Source organism: Caretta caretta, chromosome 8, assembly GCF_965140235.1.
Source record: "Caretta caretta isolate rCarCar2 chromosome 8, rCarCar1.hap1, whole genome shotgun sequence".
NCBI classification, from domain to species: Eukaryota; Metazoa; Chordata; order Testudines; family Cheloniidae; genus Caretta; species Caretta caretta.
In genome coordinates, this window is record NC_134213.1 from 73,887,653 (window position 1) to 73,913,556 (window position 25,904).

The window sequence follows — 25,904 nt, forward strand, 5'->3', positions numbered from 1 at the left end:
CTCCATTCATTGATATATTTTGCTTTCCACAACCAAATCTCTGTACAGCTTTTCATGAGTGATGTACCAGAGTATTCAGATTCTAATATCTAAACTGTGTTGTTAAATCTATTTACCTAAATTTGGGTTATTGCTGATTATGTACGCTATGTATCATATGACATTTAAAACTAACTTTATATTTGTGGATAATCTAAGCACTATATCCAGATGTACAGACACTTTCCCCAATCTATTATATATTTCTTTTTTTTTAACATTAGCTTTAATAAAATTTTTATAATTTCGCTGTTTCACTTTACAAGCAAAATAGTAAATAGATGCAAATAATGATGTTAAATCTTCAGTTACCTTTTTGACTGTTTAGGGTTGTATTTTCAGAACCGTGCATTAAAATTGGAGATTGAAATTCAGTTAAGTCCTGAGAAGTGTGTCTGTTTATACTAAGTTGTAGAAACAGTTATACAGTAGACTTATAATGGCATTTTAATTGGCAAAATATTTTGGATTTTACTAGAGATAGTCAGGACAGACCTAAAATGGCCCTCTACATTTTAAGAGAAACTGAGTGATAATTTGGCTAGTTAATACTCTAACATGATAGCAACATCGTGAGACAAAGATGTGGGGAAATGGGAACAAAGAAAAAAGTCATTCTTAAAAAGTCAGTTTGATATAACTGGTCTTACCAGACATGGTCAGCATTAACAGCTTCATCATACAACAAGATATATACACAAAAAGCACCAACCACCAAGGCATGGAATGTGGATACTGTCCTGAAAAAAAGAATTACATTTGTGATTACCATTCTGAACTATACCACAATTTAGAATATACTATCTTAAGTGCAAGATGGTATATTTCCAAGGAAATTCTAAATGACATACAGAAGTTCTTGAATTATAAAGACATTTCATTTTTATATTATATCTATCAGCTCATGGATTGACTGGTTTTTAATACAGACAGCAAAAGTATACATGGGAAGCAGGAATTTTTTTTTTATAATGACAAAGTAGTTAATTTTATGTTTTAACATACCTTGATAGCTGTCCTATTCATTGACACTTATCTGAAAAAGCAAACTCATGATTAAGCTCTTTAAATTCATTCTTCCAGCAGTGATCAACTTGTTAAATGGACCAAAAGACGTCTTGTACTTTATACTGAATTCAAAGTGGTCCATATATGCTATGTTAGCAGATTTCTGTTTGTAAGCACTAAATTTAACAGCTGGAATGCTTCCGCCCCCCCCCCCCCCGCTGCCTTTTTTTTTTTTTAAAAAAAAAGGTAGGTGGAGAGGGCTGGAGATTAAACAGGAACTCTAGCACTGACAGCTTCAGAGAGGGACAGTCTTGTGCATATGACCCAGCTTCTAGGTCTCATAGAACAAAATTTAGTAGTACAAGACAGCAAGATTGCAATTGCAAGACTGCAATACACAAATATGAGCATCATAGGTGTGCTGAGGGAATAGCAGCTATAGTATAAATGATCGTGCTTATTTTGACACACAGCTTCATCTTCAGCAAGATTCCTAAACCCAATATATTCCCTCCCCTGCATTAAAGATGGCTTTGGAAGGGGGTCTGGCAGCATCTATGCTAGGCCAAATGCCTGCGAATTTCAAGTTGGATATATTTCATAGAAGACAGCATAATAAGGGGTGCATAGATCCAAAATTTGTGAAATGTGCAAACTAATCATTGTTCATCCAGTTGTGGATTTAAGACACTGCACAGTCAGACACAGGGGATACCATCTTCTCTCAAATTAGCACTCACCCCTACCTTTTTTAAAATTTTAGTGCAAAAGGAAAAGCAAGGTGCAAAAATTGTGTTTACTGTAACAAATATTTCAGACATGAAATTTCAAAATTATGTCATACAGTCAAGTCTAAAGTGTCAGACATTAGACAATTAAGGCTATATAATGCAATGCACACATATGCAAGGAGGCAAAGGGAACCCTATATTTGCCTTCTGCATTTAAAATACTAATAATTTGGAAAAAAATCAAATTTTCAATATATATAAACATTATCAGAGTCCCAAACACGTCTCTGCAGGATTTAAATGGAAAACTAGTTGTTCCGCTCAAGCCTTTCCCCAAAGTTAGTTTCTCACTCTCCCTAGTTACAAAAGCCATTCTTTCCAATCCCAATGGATTATACTGTAAATCTCCAATAAGAGATGTCTGGATGGTTTCCACTTTAATTTGTGTTACTGTGCTGCTTTCAGCAATTGCTTTTAATGGAATGTTCTACCAAATGGATAGAATATAGTCTTTTAATTAATCTTCAGAACAGTTAAATATAGCTGTATAGCACAAGTGTATTTACTGCAATAGGTTTTTTGGACAAATGCACAGAGTTGCCCACTCTTGTGATTTTATTGAAAATCTAATGAAAAAACTGATGCTTTAATAAAGGTCCACCTCCTGGAGACAAGTGATTACAGGAGAACCTCAGTTTTTATGTTAAAAAAAAGTTTCTAATCTTCATGTTTAGATAGAAAATGTAATCTGAGAATACCCTGAAAGCTCAAACTAGAAGGCAGATATTAAAAAACCCAAAAGGTTTCTTTTTTTCTCCCTTTAAATACATTGTGATTTTTAAGACAATCCCATGGGGTTTCTGCTCAGGATTTTTGGAGTGGTTAGTACTGAAAGTGGTAAGTGTTAGATAATTTGTACAGATCTAGAGTACAGATCTTTACTTTAGAATCAGTTTCTTTTAAGAATGGCTGTTTTATCCAGAGTTTCAGAGTAGCATCCAAAGTTCACATTTTAGCACTTAACTTCTAAGATACACTACTGGTACAGAAACTGCAGGCTTCCTCCTTATCTATACACAGAGGTCCTCCACAGGGAAAGGGGGCGGAAAAGTACAACTCCTTACATTTACTTACAAATCTAGATCAAGTTTAATATATGCCTTGAAACCACTGTCAAATCCCACATTCTGAATCTATACACTTTAAAAATGTAAAGGAATACTTTGCATAGTATTATTTTACTATAGTATCAATATTAAGATTTTTTGCAACTGAATCACCACCACAACCAATAAGAATCAGATTATATGATTGACAGATTAAAATTTTAAACAATAACTGTGATGCAGTACAAATTTTGTCTTCACATTTAAGAATTGCAGAAGCAGTTACTGCAATGAAGCATAATTCCAAGTGATTGGAATACACAATCCAAATGAAGGCCAAACATCTGATCTATTAAGTCCTCTGAATTCTAATGGCTTATCTACACCACATCAGTTAGCTCAAATTAGTACACTCAAGTGACTGCACCCATGCTAACCTAGCTTGAGTGAAAGCAACCGCACTAGGAAAAACTCAAACCATGCAGAGTAATTGGATTAGCAGTATAGAGCGATGAGATAAGCAACTGATTGAGCATCAACGGCACTAAAGCTTCAATCCATACTCCCCAATAGACCAGCCACCTTGAGCTTAGAGTACCACTTAACTCAAGCTAAACACTTTCAAAGAATAGCATTCATGGAAACGGCACTGGAGCAGGATAGTCGATAGTGTAAAGCAGTGTTGCAGATGTCTTACAATACTCTGGTCAACCACAAAACCAAGGAGTCTTGGTGACTTTTGGACCATAGAAACTAAATGAAGAATGGAAGGAAGAAAGAAAACGTATGCTGGCTCAGTCATTGCCCAGACAAACAAGTGCCAGAAACTGAGGCGGGGGTGAAAAGTGTGTAATTGGAATAAATACAAACTTAATATTCAAAACAGGAAATTATGTGCTTAACTTCAAGGAAAAATACATTTATTGGAACATATGAACAGTATATCAGGCTGGAGAACTTGATGCACAAGTTGAAAAGATATGAGTGGGAAAACATCAGCTATGCCAAAAGAGATGAGAATGCAAAGGAGAATTCTACCATGATAAACATAGGATATTGACATTGGGAAGAGAAGATGGTGGATACCAGGACAGAGCTGAATTGTGCTAAAGCCAAAGACAAGGCAGGGTCTTATGGCATTTAATCCAATATCTTCTCATATATTGAAGGAGAGATTTGGAATCAAACTTGGTACAGTTACAATAGTACAAATATGTGCTGACCTCAGTAGTGCCCAAGGAGAAATTGATTAATTTTATAATGATCTGCTGAAAACAATACAAGATGTTTCAAGACAAGCTCTGTTATTGGTGATGGGAGACATTCATGCCAAAGTAAAAGCAGACTGGAATTCCTGGGCTGGAGCAGTAACCAGATTTGGAACAGATGAAGAAAACAAAAGGAGAAAGACTTCTAAGGCTATGTCTACACCACATCTTATGTCAGAATAATTTAGGTCACTCGGGGTGTGACTAAACCACCTCCTCGAGCAACATAAGTTAACTGACATAAGCACTGGTGTGGACAGTGCTATGCAGAGGGGAGAGCTTCTCCTGCTGGCATAGCTACTGCCTCTTTGTGGAGGTGGTTTATTATGCAACTGAGGGAGGGGACTCCTTTTTGCATATAAAAACTTCACCAGATGCACTGGAGCAGTGCTGTAAGTGTAGATAAGCCCTATATCTCTACGTAAGCAACAACCTGGTGATAACAAACATGCTATTTCAACAAAGCAAGCTGCAGAGGATGTGGACATGGACATCACTGACACTGGCAAACCATGTGCCAGCTCTTGCCAAGGCTTTAGGCCTCAGCTGTGCACTGCCAAAATTAATTGCTGGAAACTAGTCTGTTTCACCTGTGCTTTAGTACATTTAAAATGGGTATTAAACTTGTAACAATATGTTTAGTGTTTATGAAACACTTGTAAATTGCTGCATGAATTAGTCTCACTTATAGTAGATTACTAGGTAGAAGGTAATTAAGTTTTTGCTTTATCAAACTTTTAAAAAGTTTGCTCTGAAACTGAATCTGTTAGGAGGGATCATCTCCTGCTCATCAAGGCAGCTATGAAAACTAAAGTGGCAATTGTGGGATACCACAATACAAAGACTTTGTTAATTGCCCCTTGACACCCATGAAGAGGTTAAAAGCAAAAGGGCTCCTCCCATCAACATGAATTCTGGAAGAAGAAGAAGAGCTGACAAGAAATTCTCCTCTTTTGCTGTTTGGACTATGACAGGGCGAGAGCTAAGAAACAGATCTCCATGGTCAACCTAAAAGGCCTTCCGAGTGGACAGATTACTACAACTCTGCCACCTTTTGGAACCATAGTCTGTAACTCATTTGTTTATAGACGTTTACTTGGAAGTGTTATGAGAAGGAGTAAACACATGAACTAGGGATCACCAAATAAAATTAAATAGGCAGCAGGTTTAAAACAAAAAGTATATCACAATGCACAGTTAACCTGTGGAACTCCTTGCCAAAGGATGTTGTCAAGGCCAAGATTAGACTAGGGTTCAAAAAGGAACTAGATAAATTCATGGAGGATGGTCCATGAATAGCTATTAGCCAGGATGAGTAGGGATGGTGTCCATAGCCTCTGTTTGCCAGAAGCTGGGAATGAGCAACAGGGGATGGATCACTTGATGATTGCCTGTTCTGTTCATTCCCTCTGGGGCACCTGGCATTGGCCACTGTCAGAAGACCAGATACGGGGCTAGATGAACCTTTGGTCTGATCCAGTATGCCCGTTCTTTTGTTCTTAACTAAAAAAGAAATGAGTTATTACAAGGTTAATAAACGCTTAGTTTATTACAAGATTGGCTACAAGTGTTGTCTTTGATGAGATATAAAGAACAAATTGACTGGACTGTGAGAAACCTGAATATTTTGTGATCTTTGGTTTACAGCAACCAACTATCACTAAGGCCTTCTTGCCTGGGTGGCAAGATAGACTGGAAGGCCCAAGGAGACATTGACTCTGTAAGGTGGTTATAGTGCTTTAGGAGTTCACATGTGTTACTGGATTGGTGAAATCCAATTATAGATTTCTCCCAATTTGGGGCCTTTGCCCTGTTTCTTGAAAGTCTGCCCTGAGGTTGGCACTCATGGTTGTGAGCCACTCCAGACAGTGTAACAATCACCCGATAGGTAATTAAAGAACATGATGGACTTTGTACTTGTGAATCACAGGTGGAAAACAATTGTTGTGCAGATCATTTGCAGTTGATCATAAGTTAGTGCTGGCATCAATTGGGATGAAAATGTGCCAAGAACTAAGATCTATGATGTGGACAAATTGAAAGACAGGTATGAGGAAAGGATACAGAAGAGCCATGCAGAAAATCATCATACATCTGGTGAAAGAATAAATGAACATTGAAGAGACATGGAACAGTAAAAATAATGGGATTACAAGAGTGGCTGAACAAATGTTGGGCTACAAGGCCAAAATGAAGAAAAAAGGTGGAAAATGGATTAGATGCTGCAAATGAGTGACAAGTGTAGGAAGCCTGAGGAGAATAAAAAGGAGGATAGAGAGTTTAAAAGCTCAGTACAATAGGCTGACTAGACATAAAACAGGAAGCAAAGACTGATAGGAACAACTGGATAAGCGAACAGTGTAAAGAAGCAGAAGACTACACAAAGAAATGCAACACAAGGGTTGTATTGCAAGATAAGAACTGTGTAAGACATATGAACTGCAGAGGTCAGTGGTAAAAGAAGTGTGGAGACATAATTGAGGATTAACAAGCAAAGAACAAACCATGAAAAAATATTTTGAAGAGACATACAATGTCTAAAACTCAGAAGATGAAATGGTCTTGAACAAGCTTCCCAGCACAAATGAGGGAGAGCAAATGCTGGAATCCTTAGAAGTAAGGATCCCAATGGAAAGTTGCAAAGAAAAAAAGGAGCCAGGGAAGCAACAACATAACCAAAAGCTGCTGCAAGCAAGGAACACTTGGTAAAGGCAATGCACAAGCTACTCAACAAGATTTACAAACAAGAACAAGGGCCGAGTGAATGGGGGAAAGCGACAGTAGTACCAATCTATTAAAAAAAAGTGAATGCAAGAACTACAGAGGACTCAGCTTATCAACTGTGCTGGTAAAAGCATTCACCAAGATATTGCAGAGATCAAATAGGTGTGCGGAAATGGCACTTGCAGAGGAACAGGCCAGATTTAGACCAGGACAATGTACAGTATATCTGTTATTTGTGATATGATAGATATAAGAGGTACATGTAACAGGTTTGGTTGTGTGCTAACAACTGTATAGACTTCAAAACAGGCTTTTGACAGCACTTGGCAGAAACAGTTATGGCAACTTATGAGAATACATGGCATCTCAAAGAAAACTTCTAGAGCAAGTTGATGAGTGCAGTAAGAGTAGACACGAAGCAGAGTGGATCAGGACAGCCATAGGAGTGAGGCAAGGATACACACTATAATCAGTTTTGTTCACCTTGTTACTGGAAGCATTAATTAGTGTAGTACTGAGAGATGAAACAGGAGGAGTTATATTACGTTTTAGGATAATGCATAACCTTAGATTCTCATACAATATTGACTAAGAAGGATTATAGATAATTGACAAGGTAGATCAGGAAAGCAGAAAAGTCAGACTGAAGAACACCATGGTGAAGAGAAAAATTATGGCAAGTGGAAGACAAGATCAAACTCCGAGGCAAAAAACCAGAACACATGGGGGGGGAAATTGTGTACCTTGGAGGACCAGTATTGAAGAACAGGAATTGTGAAGAGGATATCAAAAGAAAAAAATTCAGACTAGTAGTATCTGAAGGGAGTCTGCCACTCATTTAAATGACATCTTGGAATGTCTAAATTCATCAGCCATTGATGGAGGAGAGGGCATTACCACTTCATCTGGTGAGTGCTGATTAAAAGATAAGAAACAAAAGGGCAGGAATAAATGGTCAGTTTTCAGAATGGAGAGAGGTAAATAGTGGTGTCCTCCAAGGGTCTATACTGGGACCAGTCCTATTCAACATATTCATAAATTATCTGGAAAAAGGGGTAAACAGTGAGGTGGCAAAATTTGCCAGTGACACAAGACTGCTTTGGACTTAACTATCTTGAGTAGACTGAAGAGTTATAAAGAGATCTCACAAAACTGGGTGACTAGGCAACAAAATGGCAGATGAAATTCAGTGTTAAAAAATGCAAAGTAATGCACATTGGAAAACATAATCCCAAGTATACATATAAAATGATGGGGTCTAAATTAGCTGTAACCACTCAAGAAAGATCTTTGAGTCATTGTGGCTAGTTCTCTGAAAACATCTGCTCAATGTGCAGCAGCAGTCAAAAAAAGTGACCAGAATGTTGGTAATAATTAAGAAAAGGATTGATAATAAAACAGAAAATATCTATTGTCTCTATAGAAATCCATGGTATGCCCACATCTTGAATACCACTTGCAGATGTGGTTGTGGTCACCCCTTCTCATAAAAGATGTATTGGAACTGGAAAAGACTGAGAAAAGGACAACAAAAATTAGGGTTATAGGACAGCTTCGATATGAGGAGAGATTAATAAGACTGGGACTTTTCAGCTTGGAAAAGAAACGACTAAGGGGGGATATGATAGAGATCTATAAAATCATGACTGGTGTGGAGAAAGTAAATAAGAAAGTGTTATTTACTCTTCTCATTACACAAGAACTAGAGATCACCAAATGAAATTAATAGGCAGCAGGTTCAAAACAAACAAAAGGATATATTTCTTCACACAATGTACAGTCAACCTGTGGATCTCCTGGCCAGAGAATGTAGTGAAGGCCAAGACTATAACAGTGTTCAAAAAGGAACTAGATAAATTCATGGAGGATAGGTCCATCCATGGCTATTAGCCAGGATGGACTGGGGATGATGTCCCTAACCTCTGTTTGCCAGAAGCTAGGAAAGGGGAACAGATCACTTGATGATTACCTCTTCTGTTCATTCCCTCTGAAGCACCTGGCATTGGCCACTGTTGGAAGACAGGATACTGACCTTTGGTCTGACCCAGTATAGCCGTTCTTATGGTACTTTTGAGGGGTGGTCTCCTTATCTGTCCTAGCTTTGTGTTCCGTCTTTTCCTGCTAGGGAATGGTTTGAGGTGGTAAAGATTGTGTCTCCCTATCATCCCAGTGGGCTAGGCTCAGAGCCCCATAAAATTGCTGTTTGCAGGCAGCCCAGGGATCTCAATATGGCCATTGTGGGGCTCCATATGGGAGAGGAGGTGGCATCCAGGATTGTCCCCACCATTTGGGGTGACCTTCCCAGGCTTCCTCCTTGTCTCTATGACTAACATGGAATGGGTTCCTATGAAGGTGGGTGGGAGAGCCCTACACCGAAATAGGAGAGGCTGACTGGACTCATTGGAGGTCCCCTTCATCTTCCATTGAACTATGAGGAGGAAGAGTCCCAGCTGAAAACGGTGCAAGGAGTCAGGCAGTACTGGTGACAGCTGAATGTCTGGTGACCAAGCGGGTCTCGGTGCCAAAAGGCATTTGGTGCCCATGATCAGCAGCAACTCCTGTTCCTCTGCTACAGTCAACTCCTTCAAGTACCTAACTTTTTGAGGTACCAAATAAAGCAATGGTACCAATGTGATGATCGCTCTCTAAGTGGACAGTACCAAGGGTTTGGATTGCTCTGACAAGGACACAGACAGAGGCAGATGCTTCAACTTACAGTATACCAAGGGACCTGTCATGGGGCAGTACAGGAGGTAGGGTTGTGTACAGTAGTACAGCTGGAGGAATGTCTCTCCTTGCCATCTCTGACATGCCCAGATGGTACTAAAGCTTGCTTGGAGCTGAGTTTGCTCTTAGAAGAGCTATGGAGTTTCCTGGCTCCACTGGTACTGCCAGGGTAGCCTGAATGGTACTGGGCAGAGAGGTTGATGATCCTGAGACCATTGACCCAGTGGGAGATCGAGATCTTTTAGGAAGAGACTCCCTGCAAGGTGAGTTGGAGTTCCTCTTCCTGGGCTTCTGGAGGTCTCAGAAGCCTTCCCTTTTCTGGGGGAGTGATGAACTGAGGTTGACAGGACACTGGATGTGTCTGGAGACAGATGTACTAGAGGGGGAAGTCTCCTGACCTGCCTCTGAAGCAGAGAAAAGAACATGCCATCATAAGCCTCAGCTTGATCTTCCAGTTCTTCCTCACCCTGAATTTAAGGGTGAAACAGAAGTTATGCTTCAGTGGGACATACAAGTCTTCCAGGCAGTAAACACACTTGGAGTGGTCATTGCTAGCCGGGATGGTCTACTGACAAGTGAGGCACCATTTAAAAAGAGGTGGACATGCCCTCCCCAGGAAAGCAAACCTCCTGAAAGGAAGGAGAAAAAAAATGTAAAAACTAAACTATACAGCTATACTAAGTTAAGACAATAAAATTTTAATAAATGAGGCACACTCAAGGTGGACATGCTAGAGCTCCATCTCAGGCTAAGGTGGATGAAAAGGAACTAAGGGTGATTCACCTGTCCAGCTTGAATGTAGCCTCAGTGTGGAGCATGAGGCCATGTAGGGTGCATTGACAAGTCGAATGGAAATTTCCAATCGAAGGCATATGTGCATGTAAGCAGAGTTAGAATGAGCTCTACTCTGACATCTGGTGGTGAGCTGTGGAAAAGGACTTCAGGGGCTGATCTCGTTTGCCTGGGCACACCCACTCTGCCTAGCATGATGGGACTGCTTGCTCAAATGGTCACTTTGGCTGCTGTGCGATTCTCAGTCTTTGTTATAGGGGCAGGAGTAATAAAGTGTTGTTATCCTGGTTACGTGAATCAAGGATAGTAGAACTGTACTTGGCATTTTATGGTGGAGGGACTCGCCCTCAACTAAGTAGCACTCGCTAGGCAAGGGACATGGGTTCCAAAGCCCAGTGAATTGAGAGAGGCTGGCAATAGGTATTTGGGGCTCACACTACCAGGTACAAACACCACTTTGACCCCCTCCTCTCTCCACTGTGTAACAGAGCTAATTTTGACTCCATAAGGAGTCTTGTTACATGCTGCAGAGCTGAAATCATTGATACCTAGGTATAAACATTAGACCTACTTTGAACTAGTGGTTGAGTGCACCAGCACTGAGGCTGCCCTACTAACATAGCTCTCAGTGATTTTAGCTGTTAAGTGTGAGGGGAGGGGGCTGAAGACATATTGGTGAGCAGCCAGCAGGTAGTGAAGACTGCAGCAGAATCCCATGGAGATGTGTGGCAATTGGCTGTCGACCCAAGGAGTGGAGCATGTAAGATGCCCCCATACCTCCCCCTACTTCCACCCAGGCTGGGAGGTGAACTCTGTTGATGAGCTTCTGAACTCTGGAGCTGCACTGACCAAGGACAGAAACTGTGGGTGGGGTGACTTTTGGGTTGCTGGACTTAAGACCCTGAGGGGAAAAGGACACTGTCAAACTTACTTGGGGGTGGGTCTTTTGCACATGGTTTGTGTTATGAATCCTGTTTGTGGTGTTTCCCCAACATAATGAACATTGTTTTCCTCCTTTATTAAAAGGCTTTTGCTACACTCAGACTCTGTGCTTGCGACAGGGAAAGTATTGCCTCTTAGAGGCGCCCGGGGGGGGGGGGGTGGTATGTAATTGTCCCAGGTCCCTGGGTGGGGCTCAAGCCTGTTTTGCATTGTGTTATTTAAAAAGGAACCCCTAGATACTAAACCTGGCCCTTGTTGCTGCCAACACTGACCGGCAGAAGGGTTACATGCATGTGAAGCAGAGCACCCATAAGATGGGCACTATTCAAAGAAAGATGACCTCTTACATACACATTCCTTCTTTGAACTCCTTAAAGCCAGATGTAATCCAGCATTTACAGTAAACTGGAGGAAATTTTGCTTAGATCTTCTCATATGTTTTGGGAGATGCAGGGAGGAAAGAAAAAAAAGACCTTCTAGTCTCTTCCCTTTTCTAAACTGCGTTACAATGAAGAAACATTCAAATTCATTAAATATTGCTTCTCACCTTAGCCTTTCATTGCTTTTTAAACTTTTAATTCAAACTTCATCCTGTATTCTTTTAAAAGGCATTTATGATCTACAGGAGCATTTGTAATGTCATCTGTTCAAACAAACCCAGAATCCTGAATTCAGAATCTGTCAGGTGCTATAGAAATTTTTGGTTTAACATGTATTTTCATACTTTTTACATCCTCAGTTATATGCGGTTATATATTTGGGAGCTTAAAAACTGCTAAATTTCTGAATCAATTCATCATTTGTATTTCGTTTTAAACACTTTACCTTGAATTCCATTCAATCTTCCTTTTTTGGCTGAGATTATTAAAAGCAGGAGTTATTCTTGTTGATGCCCAAGAACTTAGAACATGGAACAGAAGCTGAAATATGGTAAAACTGGCAACAGCAATGCCAGTAATCAGTGTGTTGATGGTAGCCATTATTCTTCAGCCTGTTAATTGGAATGGCAGAATTATTGTCTCAGTCCAGACATTGATTAAACTATTTTGTTTAAGTAGCTGCAAAAAGAATTTTCAGCCTCCAAGATAGTATTTTAAGTAGAAACAAAAATAAAATATAGTGCTACACAGAACACAATAACCTTCAGATGTAAAACAGTGATATATGAAGCAGCCATTTGAGTTGCCCTATTAAATAGTGAAAGGTGCAGACTGAACACAGAGGGGAAAGGGGAGGAGAGGTGGGGAAGAAGTGCAAACAATGTTTTGGACATTCTTAGATATTTTCTAGACAGACATTGCAGACAAAGGCTCCAGTTATGAAACTATTATTTCAGAACCATTCTCAGGGATTTAACCATTTGACTTCAATAGAAGTTACAGGGATTTGCAAAACTAAATTCCCATACACCATGGGGGGGGGGGGGGAAAGAGGGAGAAGAAAACACACACACACACACACACACACCCCAACTAGATGTTCCATACTGAACTCCATTTACATTCCTGTATCCCAAAAATAATCCAACCCTTTCACAAGAGAAGCCAAACAAAAGACAGGATAACTCATAGTAATTAAAGGATTTAAATACATTCAAAGGCAATATTCAACTGTCTTAAGAGACCAGTGTATAGAAATAGCTTTTAAGTGTATTTTGAAGACCTTAAGTCTAATTAAGACACAGCTGCTTAACCAAGACTGACTAATATTTCACACATGGTAATAATGGTCTAACAGTCAGCATCTTTTTCTAGAATGTCCTAGGAATCTTTTTTTTTTAAATAGAAAGGGGGAGTGGGGGGAGAAGAAAATGCCCACACCACCTTCCCTCTGTTCCCCTGGAGCTGGCAATAGCCAATTGGAATTATTTGCATACACTCCAGCTGCAGTCAGTGTGTTAGGTGTACATATACTAACTGGTGGAAGCAGTAGTTGGGCCTGTTTGCTAAATGTGTGAAATACTTTGAGGTGCGTGACAGAGCTGTGATCGTGTATGAAGAGATCTGTATCTTGCTCCTTTATGTGAAGACTGGGAAGAGGTGCATACTTCAGCAGGCAGTATGAATAATTTCTATGCAGAATTATGTAGGTTATTACAAGAGGTATTGTCAGCAGTGAGGTGGAATATGAAATGATTCTTATGATGGCTAAGTAGAGTGTAGGTTGAGATGTTATCCTGTGTAAGAGGTATAAAAGGCTGTGAAGCAATTCTTAAATTGTACATGTGTGGTATTCTTTCTGGGGAGTTGACCAAGTGTGAGAGCCTATGCCAAGATCTGGAACCTCCTGAATTTTATAGTGCCACAGGCCAGCATGAGGTATTGCTCAAAGAGAATAGAGGGAAGGTGGCATAGACAACTTTTAAACGAACCTTTAATAGTGTTAGATGGAATCCTGTGGGTGAGAGTGAATGTGTTGTAAAAAAGAGGGGAAGAGAAACTGTGGGGTTTGCAGAATAAAGTTATTAATGGAGTATATTGGTACACTGCTAAAAGACAGCAGAGTTAAGGTTGCATGGGCACCTTAACTGTACATTTCATGTTTCAGAAATTTGAGTTTTGCTCAACTCAGCATTCTGCAAGGATATGACATACCACCAAGTAATCTTCACTCTGCATTAACGTAGTTTATTGACAAAGAATTTTAGCTTTTTGAACAGGCAAAGATAAGTTGTTGGTAGGAATTAATAGTCAGTCATTTAGGCAGTTGTACATATCAAGCCAGCAAGGCCTAACCACCCCAGCCACAAAGGCCCCACCAGCCCCGCTTTGACACATCCACAACCATACCACTGACCCATTCACTGCATTTCCCCCTCCAACCTGGCCCCCTTCCCACTACTGCACCCTGGCCCTCACAAACAAGCAGGGATACTCCCGGATATCCCAACATTTCTATTGCTGTTACTTCCCACCTCTAACCTCTACCCCCAACAGCATGGCTCCCCTGGAGTACTGGAGGGAAGATCTGTTCTAGTGGACTGGCATTCCTGGCCATGTTTCAGAAGGATTGGAAGGTGAAGTGCTGGGCACTGCCACACAAGAGATAAAATTATCCGTATTTGGGAACAAAAACCTTATGTCTGAGAAAAAGATCCTCTGATCCCAGTCCAACGGATGTACCTTATCTCCAAGAAACAGTGAGGCGACAGAGCTTGTAATGTTTCTATGGCAAACAGTACACATTTTCCAGTCATCCATGAACCCTCCAATTTCCCAATTAATGTTCTTCCAACACTTACTACTAGTTTTCACATTGCCCCGTAGTCATTAGTCAGATGCTCAGATAGAGGAAAAAAAACTTTCACAGCTTTCAGACACCAATCTCTGATGTGGTCCAAATCTTTTCATACTTTGTCCGACGTGTACACCAGGAATATGGTCCAGATCATTTCCATCCAAGTAAACCACCACAATGTCCAACAGATCACCACCTCTTCATCACCAGTTAGATGCTATAGAGTGGGCAAGACTTGATGCCGACACAAGCCATCTCTCTCCACCCAAATCAGCAATCCCCTGTTATGGTGTACTCCTTGCTCTCATTCAAACTTCTGCAACATCATGATCCAGGAATCACCCAGAATCTATGCAGTAGGAAGCCTGGCAGCACGCACATTTATTCACCCTCAGAAGTCCAGGTGCCTGTGCTTCAGTTCCAAGCTTCCATGCTGTGTGTCTTGGAGAGGAAAAACAAAAAACCCCCCCACACAGATCTGCCCCAAGATCAGAAAGTAGCCACTTGCTGCCCTTGACCCTGCCCCTCCCCGGGGCTAGTAAAATACAGGTTTTCCCAAACAACCAGTTCAAGGCTTGCCTACCACCCATCCTCATTTCCTGCCCTCCTCCGCAGCCACAACTCCTCTCCCTGTCCCCATTCTTTTGTCTGTCATACACAGATATTTGTCTCTGGCTTTTCCCCAGCCAACATAAAAATTTTGGTTAGACTATTCTGCTGTCTTCACAGTCAACCTCCCCACAAAATAAACACACATGATATAATAGACAACTTGCAGCAAGCCACATGAGTTGTTAAGCCTTTATTGCACAGCTATACAAAGGCCTGAACTAGAAACATCAGTGGCAGGTTGTTCACTGGGGGAAATTGCATTGGCACATTCCCTTGTACTTCCAAGGGAAGCATGAAATGGCTCTGTAGAAACCCTCTTGTTTTTTTTCTTGACTGGAGCATTTGCACTGTAATCCTTCCAGACTGCACATCTGTGCAAGTGAAAAAATTCTTTAAAAACCATTCACAGGTGGATCCCCCAGAGACTTAGTGAGTGCCATGCACTGCCCTGGGTTTAAAAAAACCACACACCCACTAACCAACTGAGACCAGTTTGACCTAGATCACAGCAATAGTTTGATCTCATCCAGTCATTAGTGCCTTTCAGTTTAACAGTACAACACAAGGCAGAAGGAGGAAAACTTTGGGGGCGGGGGGAAGAGGGGGAATGTCTTTAACTCAGGAACCCAAATGACCCCATACTTGGATCACTAATGATACCCTGCACCCTGAGGCACACCAAATTTTAAAGCAATCGCTTGGATTTTAGAGCGCTTACAGGAGTCAAGCTTTAAAGCACATAAAATGGTGAGAAGAGAAGCACTCTAGCTTTTTTTCCTGTATTTGTGCATGTGCACTATAAAAAAAAGTACATTCTTAAATATTGTTCTCAATTTGAGTAACCCAAAGATTTAGTGGGTATCATGCGCTACCTTGGGTAAAATTCAACAGACATTTTGACCCCCAGATCTCTAGCTCTGCACAAAAATACTCACCTAGAATCTCCACAACCCCTAGATCAAGTGACCCCATATTAGGAGGATGCAGAGTAAGAATAGTGATCCAAAGGCACACCAAATTTCAAAGGAATCCAACTGAGCATGTTGATTTTGGAAGACTTCAAAAAGTCAAACTTTAGTGGTGCTGCTGCACCACTACATCTACACTTCAAACTGGGGTGTGATTCCCATCTTGAGGGCACATCTGTCCTAACCCGATCGAGCTAGTGCGCTAAAAATAGAGTGTAGCCATAGCTGTGCAAGCAACAGGAGGGGTTACTCACCCAACATATCTATCCAAGACAGTAGGCACATATTAAGGGCAACTAGCCCACTGTGGTGCAGAGGCTACAGACCTATCACAGGTATGTCTCAGAGAGGGGAGTCTGATTCCCAGCTTGAAGTGTAGATGTACTCCATGATGTACAAAACAAGTCAAAATATGAAGGAAATTGGTTCAGTAATTCTGAAGCTATGAGCAGTTGATTTTAAAGTGGAGTGCCCCAGTGATAGAGACTTCCCAATGTTCTAATGTAGTGATCCCCAAACTTTTTCCATTGAGCCCCTGCCCCTTACCCATAATGGAACCTGTCTGAGCTTCCCCCTTGGAAGCTGTGGTCAGGAGCAAAGCTGTGAGCCAAGGCTAGAGCTGCAGCTGGATCTGTGGCTGGGAGCAGGGCCGTGGCTAGGAGCCCGAGCTGCAGATGGGGGTGGGGGCAGGGCCAGGACAAGAGCAGTGCTCCCTCCCCACCCCCTGGACATTTCTCCAAGCTGCCTAAGGGGATACACCCCACAGTTAAAACAGTGGTGCCCAAATGCCTGTTCGCTCTCAGATGAGACACAAATAATCCTATTTATTTATTTCTAATTCAAATATGTTGACATATCATTTCAAAATATTATGAACCAATTTTCCTCAAACTTAATTTAGCCTTTATTAGAATAACCTTATCTCAGAGATGCTTTTTCCTATGTGGTACCCTCTATTGTAACAGTTACTGTACTTGCAGTGTAAGGGAGCATATTTGCATGCAGACAGCACCCCAAAGTATGTAACTTCTCCCAAATGGAAATGGCTCATGAAGTAATTTGTGAGTAAGTCAGGTTGTGTGTTTTTGGAGAAAAATGCATGCATGCAACAGCAACACTAGTTGCCGGTTTACTTTTTTCCAGTGCTAAAGAGACCCTTTGTTTTGTTTAAATGAACTTGCACTTGCGGTCATTTCTCTGGGGATTGCGCCAGGCCAAAAGGTTGTATAACTAGTACATTAAAAGTTGCTCTTAGATAGCACCACTGCTCAAACATTTACAGATATTAATGAATTAAGCCTCAGTACCCGGCAAGATTAGTGCCATTATCCCCATTTTGCAAATGAAGAAATAAAGGCTCAGAAAAGTTAAGTGCCTAGAATGCACTTGGATCCTGTGGCATAAATGTGGGTCTAGTAGTTGAGATGCCTGGGGCCAGATCTTCAATTGGTGTACCTGGGCACAGAGCCTTCAAAATAAAAGGAGCTATAACAGTTTTCACCAGCTGAAAATGTGGCCCTATGTTCTAATCCTACTTCTGCGGTTGACTTGGTGGGGGGGGGGGGGAAGGACACGACAATCATTTAATCTGTCTCAATTACTCCACCTGGAAAATGGGTGATAACATTTACAGGACTAGAAAAAAATTCACCTGACATCTTAGCATGACCCCCCCCACACCCCATATATCCTGTCCCACCATGCTTCTCCAGAGTGATGCACCCAAAGTCATATCCTCTACAATATATAGAAATTAAACAGTTGTGTACTGTATTTAATTGTAACACTGCCAATCAACTTTCCATTCACACATTTTAAAATATGTAACTTACTACTAGGGCTGGTAGAGTAGCAGAAAATATATTTTTCTATTATTCAGTGCATTTTCACTGGTGTTCAAGTAATATAGTCACCATCTACACTGTTGGTAAAATACAAAAAAACCACATTTTTGGAATAAGTTATTTTATGAATACTAATGACAGTACTTTTCAAATATTACTGAACAGGCACTTACTACTACTTCCTTGCTTTTGTTGTACCTTCACTGTCTTGTATCCTTCATTCTTTCCTTTAAAATTTCTCATCTCTCCTACATTTTGTCACTGCTTTCCTGTTCCACTTCTCCATGCAGAAATCTCTTACTCCATGTTTATACTACTATGCAATTCACATCCATCGCCAGCCTTCAACACACAACCTTGCATGCATACCCACCCTAATATATATATATATATATATATATATATATGGTTTGTACAGACACTCAAAAGAGCAAGGGTTCTCAAACTGGGGGTTGTGACCCCTCAGGGGGTCACTAGCTGCACCTTCCACTCCCAAACTCTGCTTTGCCTCCAGTATTTATAATAAATTTCAGTATAAAAAAGTGTTTAATTTATAAAGGGAGGGGTCACACTCAGAGGCTTCCTGTGTAAAGGGGGTCACCAGTACAAAAGTTTGAGAACCACCGTAATAAAGGACTAAACCTACTAGCCAAAGTCATATATGAGATGCTTGTCTACACTGTCTAGGGGACAAAACCAAACTGAGGTGCAAAACAGGAGGGTGCTTAACTTTCATTGCCTTCTACCTGATGAATGTGAACCTTTTCAGCACCTTTTGCCGCTGCAAGTCAGAAGTTGGCTCTCTCTCTCACCACCCCCCGAAGCTCCCCATGTGCTGTGAAAGTTGGTGGAGAATCACTGCCCTTCTATACTCCAGAAACCTAGCTGCTGCAAAGGGGGGGGGGGGGTGTGACTCAATGTATTATTCATCCTCTCCCCAGCCTCCATTTTGGGTCCTCCCCCGTAGTGAATAGTTTCAAGTGATTACCTAAGCTATTGCTCAGAGCTTTCCTCGAGAAGCCAGAGAGTAAAAATTGATCTCATTGTCAGTTTCACTGTTACCCATGGGGTTCTGAAAAGGAGAAATAAAACTCTAAAGATTCTGGTCGAGAGTTTTCAGCTCAGCATAATGGCTATAGGATTTGATTTTATTTTAAATTAAAGCTTAGATTCTCCAAAAGTTAGACACTCAAGAAAATTTCCTACGCATCCCAGAGGAGTGAATTTTTCAAGCACTAGATATTTGCTTACTTCATAGAGTGGTTGTGAGGCCTAATTAAGTATTTGCAAGCTGCTATATACCTACAATGTATTATTAAGGTCAGTCTCTCCCAGCCCTATCATAATTTCCCCAAAGAGCATTGTGGCTTCTGGGAAAACATCTACTCTTTTAGAAGATCCTAAACTTCCTAGAGCAGAGGTTCCCAAACTTTTTTTAAAATGTGCCTGTTTGGAGATTTGTGTCCCATGTGTGCCCCTGGTCCAGGTGACAAGGCTCCACAGTCTGAAAGTCTCTGTTCTAGAGTGATTAATGTAAAGCACTTCATAACATTGGCAAGTCTTTGAATCTATTGAAAAATGTATATTTTGGCAATTTTTAATACACACTTTAAATTCTATTGAACAGGAAAAAATCAGTAGTGTTTATGGTACATTCAACACCCCCCATCTAAGTCTTAGATAAAGCAGAAACCAAAACAGCAAGTCATACTGTGCACTTTTTTAAAAATTGGTTGAGCACTACAGAACCATTTTTTTCTTAGTCTCTGACATCAACAAACTAAGTCTGAACAAAATCCAGGTAGCCACATGCTCAAATTTTCCTATTGAAACAAAATATTCAAAGTTTGTTTGTTTTTTAAACAATCAGGAAAAGCTGAGTGGATTTGCTGACAACTACCTCCCTCTCCAAAAAAGGTCTATACCATCGGGCAAAGGATGAAGTATGGACAATTTCATACTGAAGTATTTGTTTGATGAACTTGTGAGCTTAAGGACATGCAAGTTTGTCTGTGCAGAACATCAAGGTTCCAGAGCTCAGTTTTGAAGAATTAATACCCAAGAGAAAAAGTGAAACAATTTAACTCCTAACATACATGAAGTAAAGAAGCTGAATTACCTGCGGAAGCCAGTTTTCCAGAGAAAAGCAGCAAACACACTGTACATTTACAATAGCTTCTTCACTTTCAACTAGTACATTACAATAAATAGTTCTGCAGGGCCCATTCCTATTGATCTCATGTATGTAATAATATACTCCCAACTATTTATGCTGTGTTTTGTACAAATATTGATGTTGCACTTATTAATGGAGAAAATCCATTTTTGCTTACTTACTTTTTGTAGCACCAGACATGCATATAAAATCAAGGAAATCCCTGGTGCTATCTACTTATATGTAATATCTTGAAACAAACATTCATTGCAAGAGAGGATATTTAAGACGTCTACAAAATAAACCCTCTTTCAAAACAGTCTCTAGAAGGAATTCTACCCCTGCCTCCAATTCCCCCCTCCCCCCCATTCTGTAGCATGATTCTCACAGGTATTAGCCATCCAGAGCTCCTGCTGATTTTTAATAGAAATCATAGGTAAACACCATCACTGGAAAAAAAAATCAGGCCACATACAGTTGCTAAAACCTGCACCTACATGAAAATTTTGCTTCCCTATGGCTACAGTCTGGTCTGTTAGAAAGCCACAAAGCAATTAACTGTGCAAAATTCTCCTCAGACTTTTTTTTTTTTAAATGGGCAAGAAATTCCTGTCTCGGTACAACCATTATTATAGAAAGGGGAAAGCAAGTAAGTTTTATTCTTGGTCTGGTAAGCATTCATGACAATTTTGCCAGACTGAGTTCAAGAGCTAGTTTTACATAGGTTCTCCCAAAAGACTTTTGTACATACTGAAATTAAAATCTAGGAACTAACTTGGAATTCCACTTGAGCAAGCTGAAAACAGTGTTGGATTTTAACTCAAATAAAATAAAGGAGTTGAGTGTGTACGTACTTTCATAGACAGAGCAGTTCAACCATAAAAATATTCATATGAGCAAAAATTTAATCTTTTAAGTGAGGGGGTTAAGTTAGCCCTAATTGTGTATCTTGTTTAATTTAGTAACTTTTACTAAACATGGCTTTTTAAACAGAGGATTATATTGACAAAGAGGACATAGGCGCTTCAATCCAACAAGTGCAACAGGCATCCACCACTTAGCTATCATCTAATCTTGTAGGCACCTAAATTTTCTCTACTAGTGAAGTCTACTCAGTGCCTAAATTTCTGCCTATGCTCCCCCGCGCCACCATTCCCACTGACCCGCTCCCTCCCGGGGCTGCACAGCCGCCCCCCTTTCCCCATTAACCCTCGCCCTGCTGGGGCAGAATCCCCCGCCCCCTGTCCCGTTCACCCGTGCACCCTGTTCCCGTGCAAAGCTGCCTAAGTCCTGGTGACACCAAGCTACTCAGCCCCTAACTCACTCCTAAGCCCTGGCACGATTTACAAACTAGGTGTTCCCCTGCCTATCTGATAGGCATGCTCAGAACACAATGGACCTGCACAAAAGATAAGGAGGTGTAGATCTCCTATCTAATAGCTCCATGATGATGCTGTTAGTGTAGTATGACATACTGTTCAGAATCACTAATTATCTGATGTAATGCTTCCACTTAAGAAGCAATCAGTTGCATACATACAAAATGGGAAATGAGAGCCTAGGAAGGAATATTGCAAAAAAGGGATCTGGGGGGTCATAGTGGATCACAAGATATTTATGAGACAACAGTGTAACTTTGTTGCAAAAAAAGAAAACATTCTGGAATGTATTCATAGGAGTGTTGTAAGCAAGATATGAGAAGTAATTCTTTCACTCTACTCCATGCTGATTAGGCCTCAGCTGGAATATTGTGTCCACTTCTGGGTGCCACATTTTAGGAAATTTGTGGACAAATTGGAGAAAGTCCAGAGAAGAGCAACAAAAATAATTAAAGGCAGGGCTTTGGAGCTGTGCTCTGGCTCCGCTCCAGCTCCAGGCAAAAACCTGCAGCTCCACTGCTCCGGAGCTGCTCCACGCTCCAGCTCTGGGCTCTGCTCCAAAGCCCTGATTAAAGATCTAGAAAACATGATCTATAAGGGAAGATTGAAAAAATTGGGTTTGGTTAGTCTGGAGAAGAGAAGACTGAGAGGGGACATGGTAACAATACATAAAAGGTTGTTAAAAGGAGGAAGGAGAAAAATTGTTCTCTTTAACCTGTGAGGGTAGAACAAGAAGCAATGGGCTTAAATTGCAGCAAGGGTAGTTTAGGTTGGACATCAGGAACAAACTTCCTAACAGTCACATTGGTTAATCACTGGAATAAATTGCCTAGGGAGATAAAAATCTCCCATGATGGAGATGCCACAAAGAGCAGGTTAGACAAACGTCTGTCAGGGATGGTCTAGAGAATACTTAGTCCTGCCATGAGTACAGTGGACTGGACTAGATCGGTGGTTCTCAACCAGGGATCTGTGTACCCCGGGGTACAGAGAGGTCTTCCAGGGGGGTACATCAACTCATCTAGGTATTTGCCTGGTTTTACAACAGGTTACATAGAAAGCACTAGCAAAGTCAGTACAAACTAAAATTTCATAGAGACAATGACTTGTTTATACTTCTCTATACACTGAAATGTAAATAATATTTATATTCCTATTAATATGATAAAAATGAGAATGTATGCAATTTTCTGTAATAATGTGCTGTGACACCTTTGTCTTTTTAGGTCTGATTTTGTAAGCAAGTAGTTTTTAAGTGAGGTGAAGCTTTGGGGTATGCAAGACAAATCAGACTCCTGAAAGAGTAATAGAGTAAGAGTACAGTAATCTGAAAAGGTTGAGAGCCACTGGACTAGATGACTTCTCAAGGTCCCTTTCAGTCCTATGATTCTATGAACATTTTATTTTATAAACTGTCTTGCTTCAATCATCATAATAGCTGGACAAGTGACAACAGACTGGATAAAAATGTTCAAAACTTTTTTCCCCTAGTGAAAAATGCATATTTGGCTCAACTGAAACATTTTTCAAATTCATGTTGAATTCAAATTGTTTTGAATAAAAACACTGAAAAAGCTAAATGCTTTGCATCAACATTTTTGAAACAAAATGTTTCACTTTTCTAATTTGAAATTGCTTTTCCTTTCAAAAGTTTGGTTCAATTAAAAAAACCCCTAAACTAAACATTTCATTTTGAGTCAAATGAAAGATTTGTAGGACCCTAAACAAAATCTGACATTTTAAGTTCCACAGCTGAATTAGAAAAAAGCAAAACCAAAACAATAAGTAGTTATTTGCATAGCTCTAGATGATAAATACAGATTGCCCACAGCACAAGCAGCCTCCTTCCTGTTATAACTCAGTCATTCATTCCTAATGACAACTTGTATTCAAACAACTAAAATGCTTAAAAGCAATGTGTTTTGTACCCTGCTCTGAAACTGCAGAGATTAGTCATCCCCCTACCAAAAAACAAACTGCAAGGTGAATTACTTTTTGCAAATTATATCACTTATCAAAAAAAGCTTTTTTCTTCAAAGCTTTCAGATACATCAAGAGTCTTTAGTAGGAAAGAGAGATATTTTTAATAAAATTCCCACTTTTCCTCTCTAACTTAAAAAAAACAAAAAACATATGGGTACTGTTAGTTCAGGAAGATAAGTTTCTAAAAATCAGAAAGATTAATAAAACATTTCCTGAAATTTCAGTTTCAGAGTATTAGGTGGGTGGAGGAGAAGGGAGAAGAAAATAAATCAATTAAACCTATTTTGTAATTTGTTGAGATGCGAACATTTGCAATGTTCAACAATCAAACACTGCGATACTCGCTAGCAGAGAAAAGCCAGACAGTAAACAAACTGGAAATAAAATGTAATTACTAGTATTATTTCTTTGTCCAAGAGGACAGATATTCAGACACACCAAAAGTTAACATTACATTAGTATTTACAAAGTTCAGTTTAAATAACAAACAATCTAAGTAGGGAAATAAGGACATCGGATTTTAAAACAGTATTTTGAATCCGAAAGTGTCCCTTTAAAAGCATTAGTTTCTTCAGTGCAGCATTTCAGAGAGGCTGGACCAGTTTCACAGCATTATAGCGGTAGCATATTGTAGAGACAGGACTTGATGCAATTTGACAGCAACCCCGCGGTTCTCGTGGGCAAAACCCGGAGCTGCAGTACCAGCTGTCTTCCCCAACTCCAGCTTTCATTTCCCCTCTCCCTGCTAGGACTACACAACCTCCCCTCCCCCGCGCCACCATTCCCACTGACCCGCTCCCTCCCGGGGCTGCACAGCCGCCCCCCTTCCCCATTAACCCTCGCCCTGCTGGGGCAGAATCCCCCGCCCCCTGTCCCGTTCACCCCAGACCCTCTGATACACTGCCCCGAGCCCTTGCTCCCGGCAGGCAGGGGGAGAGGATTAATGGGAACCTGCCCGCCGCCTGCCCCTCACACGGAGCGGGGCGCCCGGCCGCTCCCGCTTCCACCGCCCCCGAGTGCCGTGCCCCGCCCCCACCCGAGGCGGGCCGGACGTTTCCCTGTGGCGAGCAGCCGGCGCTCCCTCCGGAAGGCTGCGGGCACTGCCCCACCCGAGCCCCGCGCACCCCTACCTGGGGTGGGAGGGCAGGCGGGGGCTAGTGTGGCCGTAGCACCTCCCCCATCCCTGCCGGGAGAGCCCTTCGCTGCTTGCCACACGCAGGATGCTCCGGGGGCAGCGGGTGGCGACAGCTCCGAGGGCTCCTCCGACAAGCCACTCACTGCGGGATCGGGTTACGGCAGCCTCGGCCTTAAAGGGGCCGAGCCTCCGCCACCTACGGGGGATGCTGCTGCCCGTAAGTGCCGGGTGCACTGAGGTGGAGCTAGCGGCCTCCGCACGCACACGGTGCCCCGTGGGGATGGGGTCTGGGGGAGGTGGGCGGATCGAGCGCCCCGTCTCCACCCCGTGGAGATGGGATTCAGGATTTGGGGGGGCAAGTCGGGGTGACTGCCTCCTCGCCCACCCGCAGAGCCCCCGATGCTAGGATGTGGGGGGCCTTCCCAGTTGGCTCCCAGCCTCCACCCTTCTGAGATTTCGAGACCCTAGGCACGAAGTATTGAATGTCTGATGTTTGGTTTTAAGGGCTGCTACGATACGAGATATTAACAGGGGGTGTGGAGTGACTAGGACAGCACAAGAATTAACGTTTGAGATTTTAACTACAAAGCAGTCAGACACAGCTGAAGTTATAGGTTCCACAGCAAACCATTTTTAGTATCTTCTGTGCAGGACAAAGTGTGTGTATGTATAAACACACACACACACGGGGGATATTCTAAAGAAACTCAGCCTTGATTTTCTGAAGTCTCAATTGTACCATTGCATTAAAATAAATGCAAAAGCTATCTAACGAGACAACGATCAAAATAAACGTAATCTACAAGAAATATGTAATAGAGCAAAAATAGGCGCAGCTCATAATATGTGCCTATCCAGATCTCAACTCCGGCACTTGGTTAAATAATTACTGTGCCTAGGAATAGACATAGTGGATCAGACCAGCGCTCCATCTAGTTCAGTATCATGTCTTTGTCACGAATACCAGAGAGAAACACTACAATGGGAACTTCTAAAATCTGCCCAAAGTTTCTTCCTTAACGCACATCAATGCACCATACCAAATGCCACCTATGGCTATGTTGGTATGGAAATAATTCTGATTGCAAAAGACCCGGATCTACACAGATTTTATAGTTTAGGGGCAGACAGCAACATTAGATCATTCACACACCATATATGTCAGACTAAGTTACCAACAGAATTTGGCCCACTATACTTGTCAAGGTACAGTTTATATAGCTGAATATTCTCATTGTCTAGAAGAAATCATTT

At 41.2% G+C, this 25,904-nt stretch overlaps 1 protein-coding gene across 1 annotated transcript in view; it reads right to left on the reverse strand.

The window, feature by feature from the left end:
• TLCD4 (TLC domain containing 4) overlaps positions 1–24,767 on the reverse strand; it is a 58,220-nt gene extending 33,453 nt beyond the window's left edge. The window contains exons 1-3 of the mRNA XM_048860659.2: positions 24,646–24,767; positions 12,163–12,328; positions 690–779 (exon numbers count right to left, since the gene is read on the reverse strand). Coding sequence (XP_048716616.1) covers positions 690–779; positions 12,163–12,317 — 245 coding nt within the window. The 5' untranslated portion in view covers positions 12,318–12,328; positions 24,646–24,767. The remainder of the gene's footprint in view (positions 1–689; positions 780–12,162; positions 12,329–24,645) is intronic.
• Between the last annotated feature and the right edge of the window lie 1,137 nt (positions 24,768–25,904).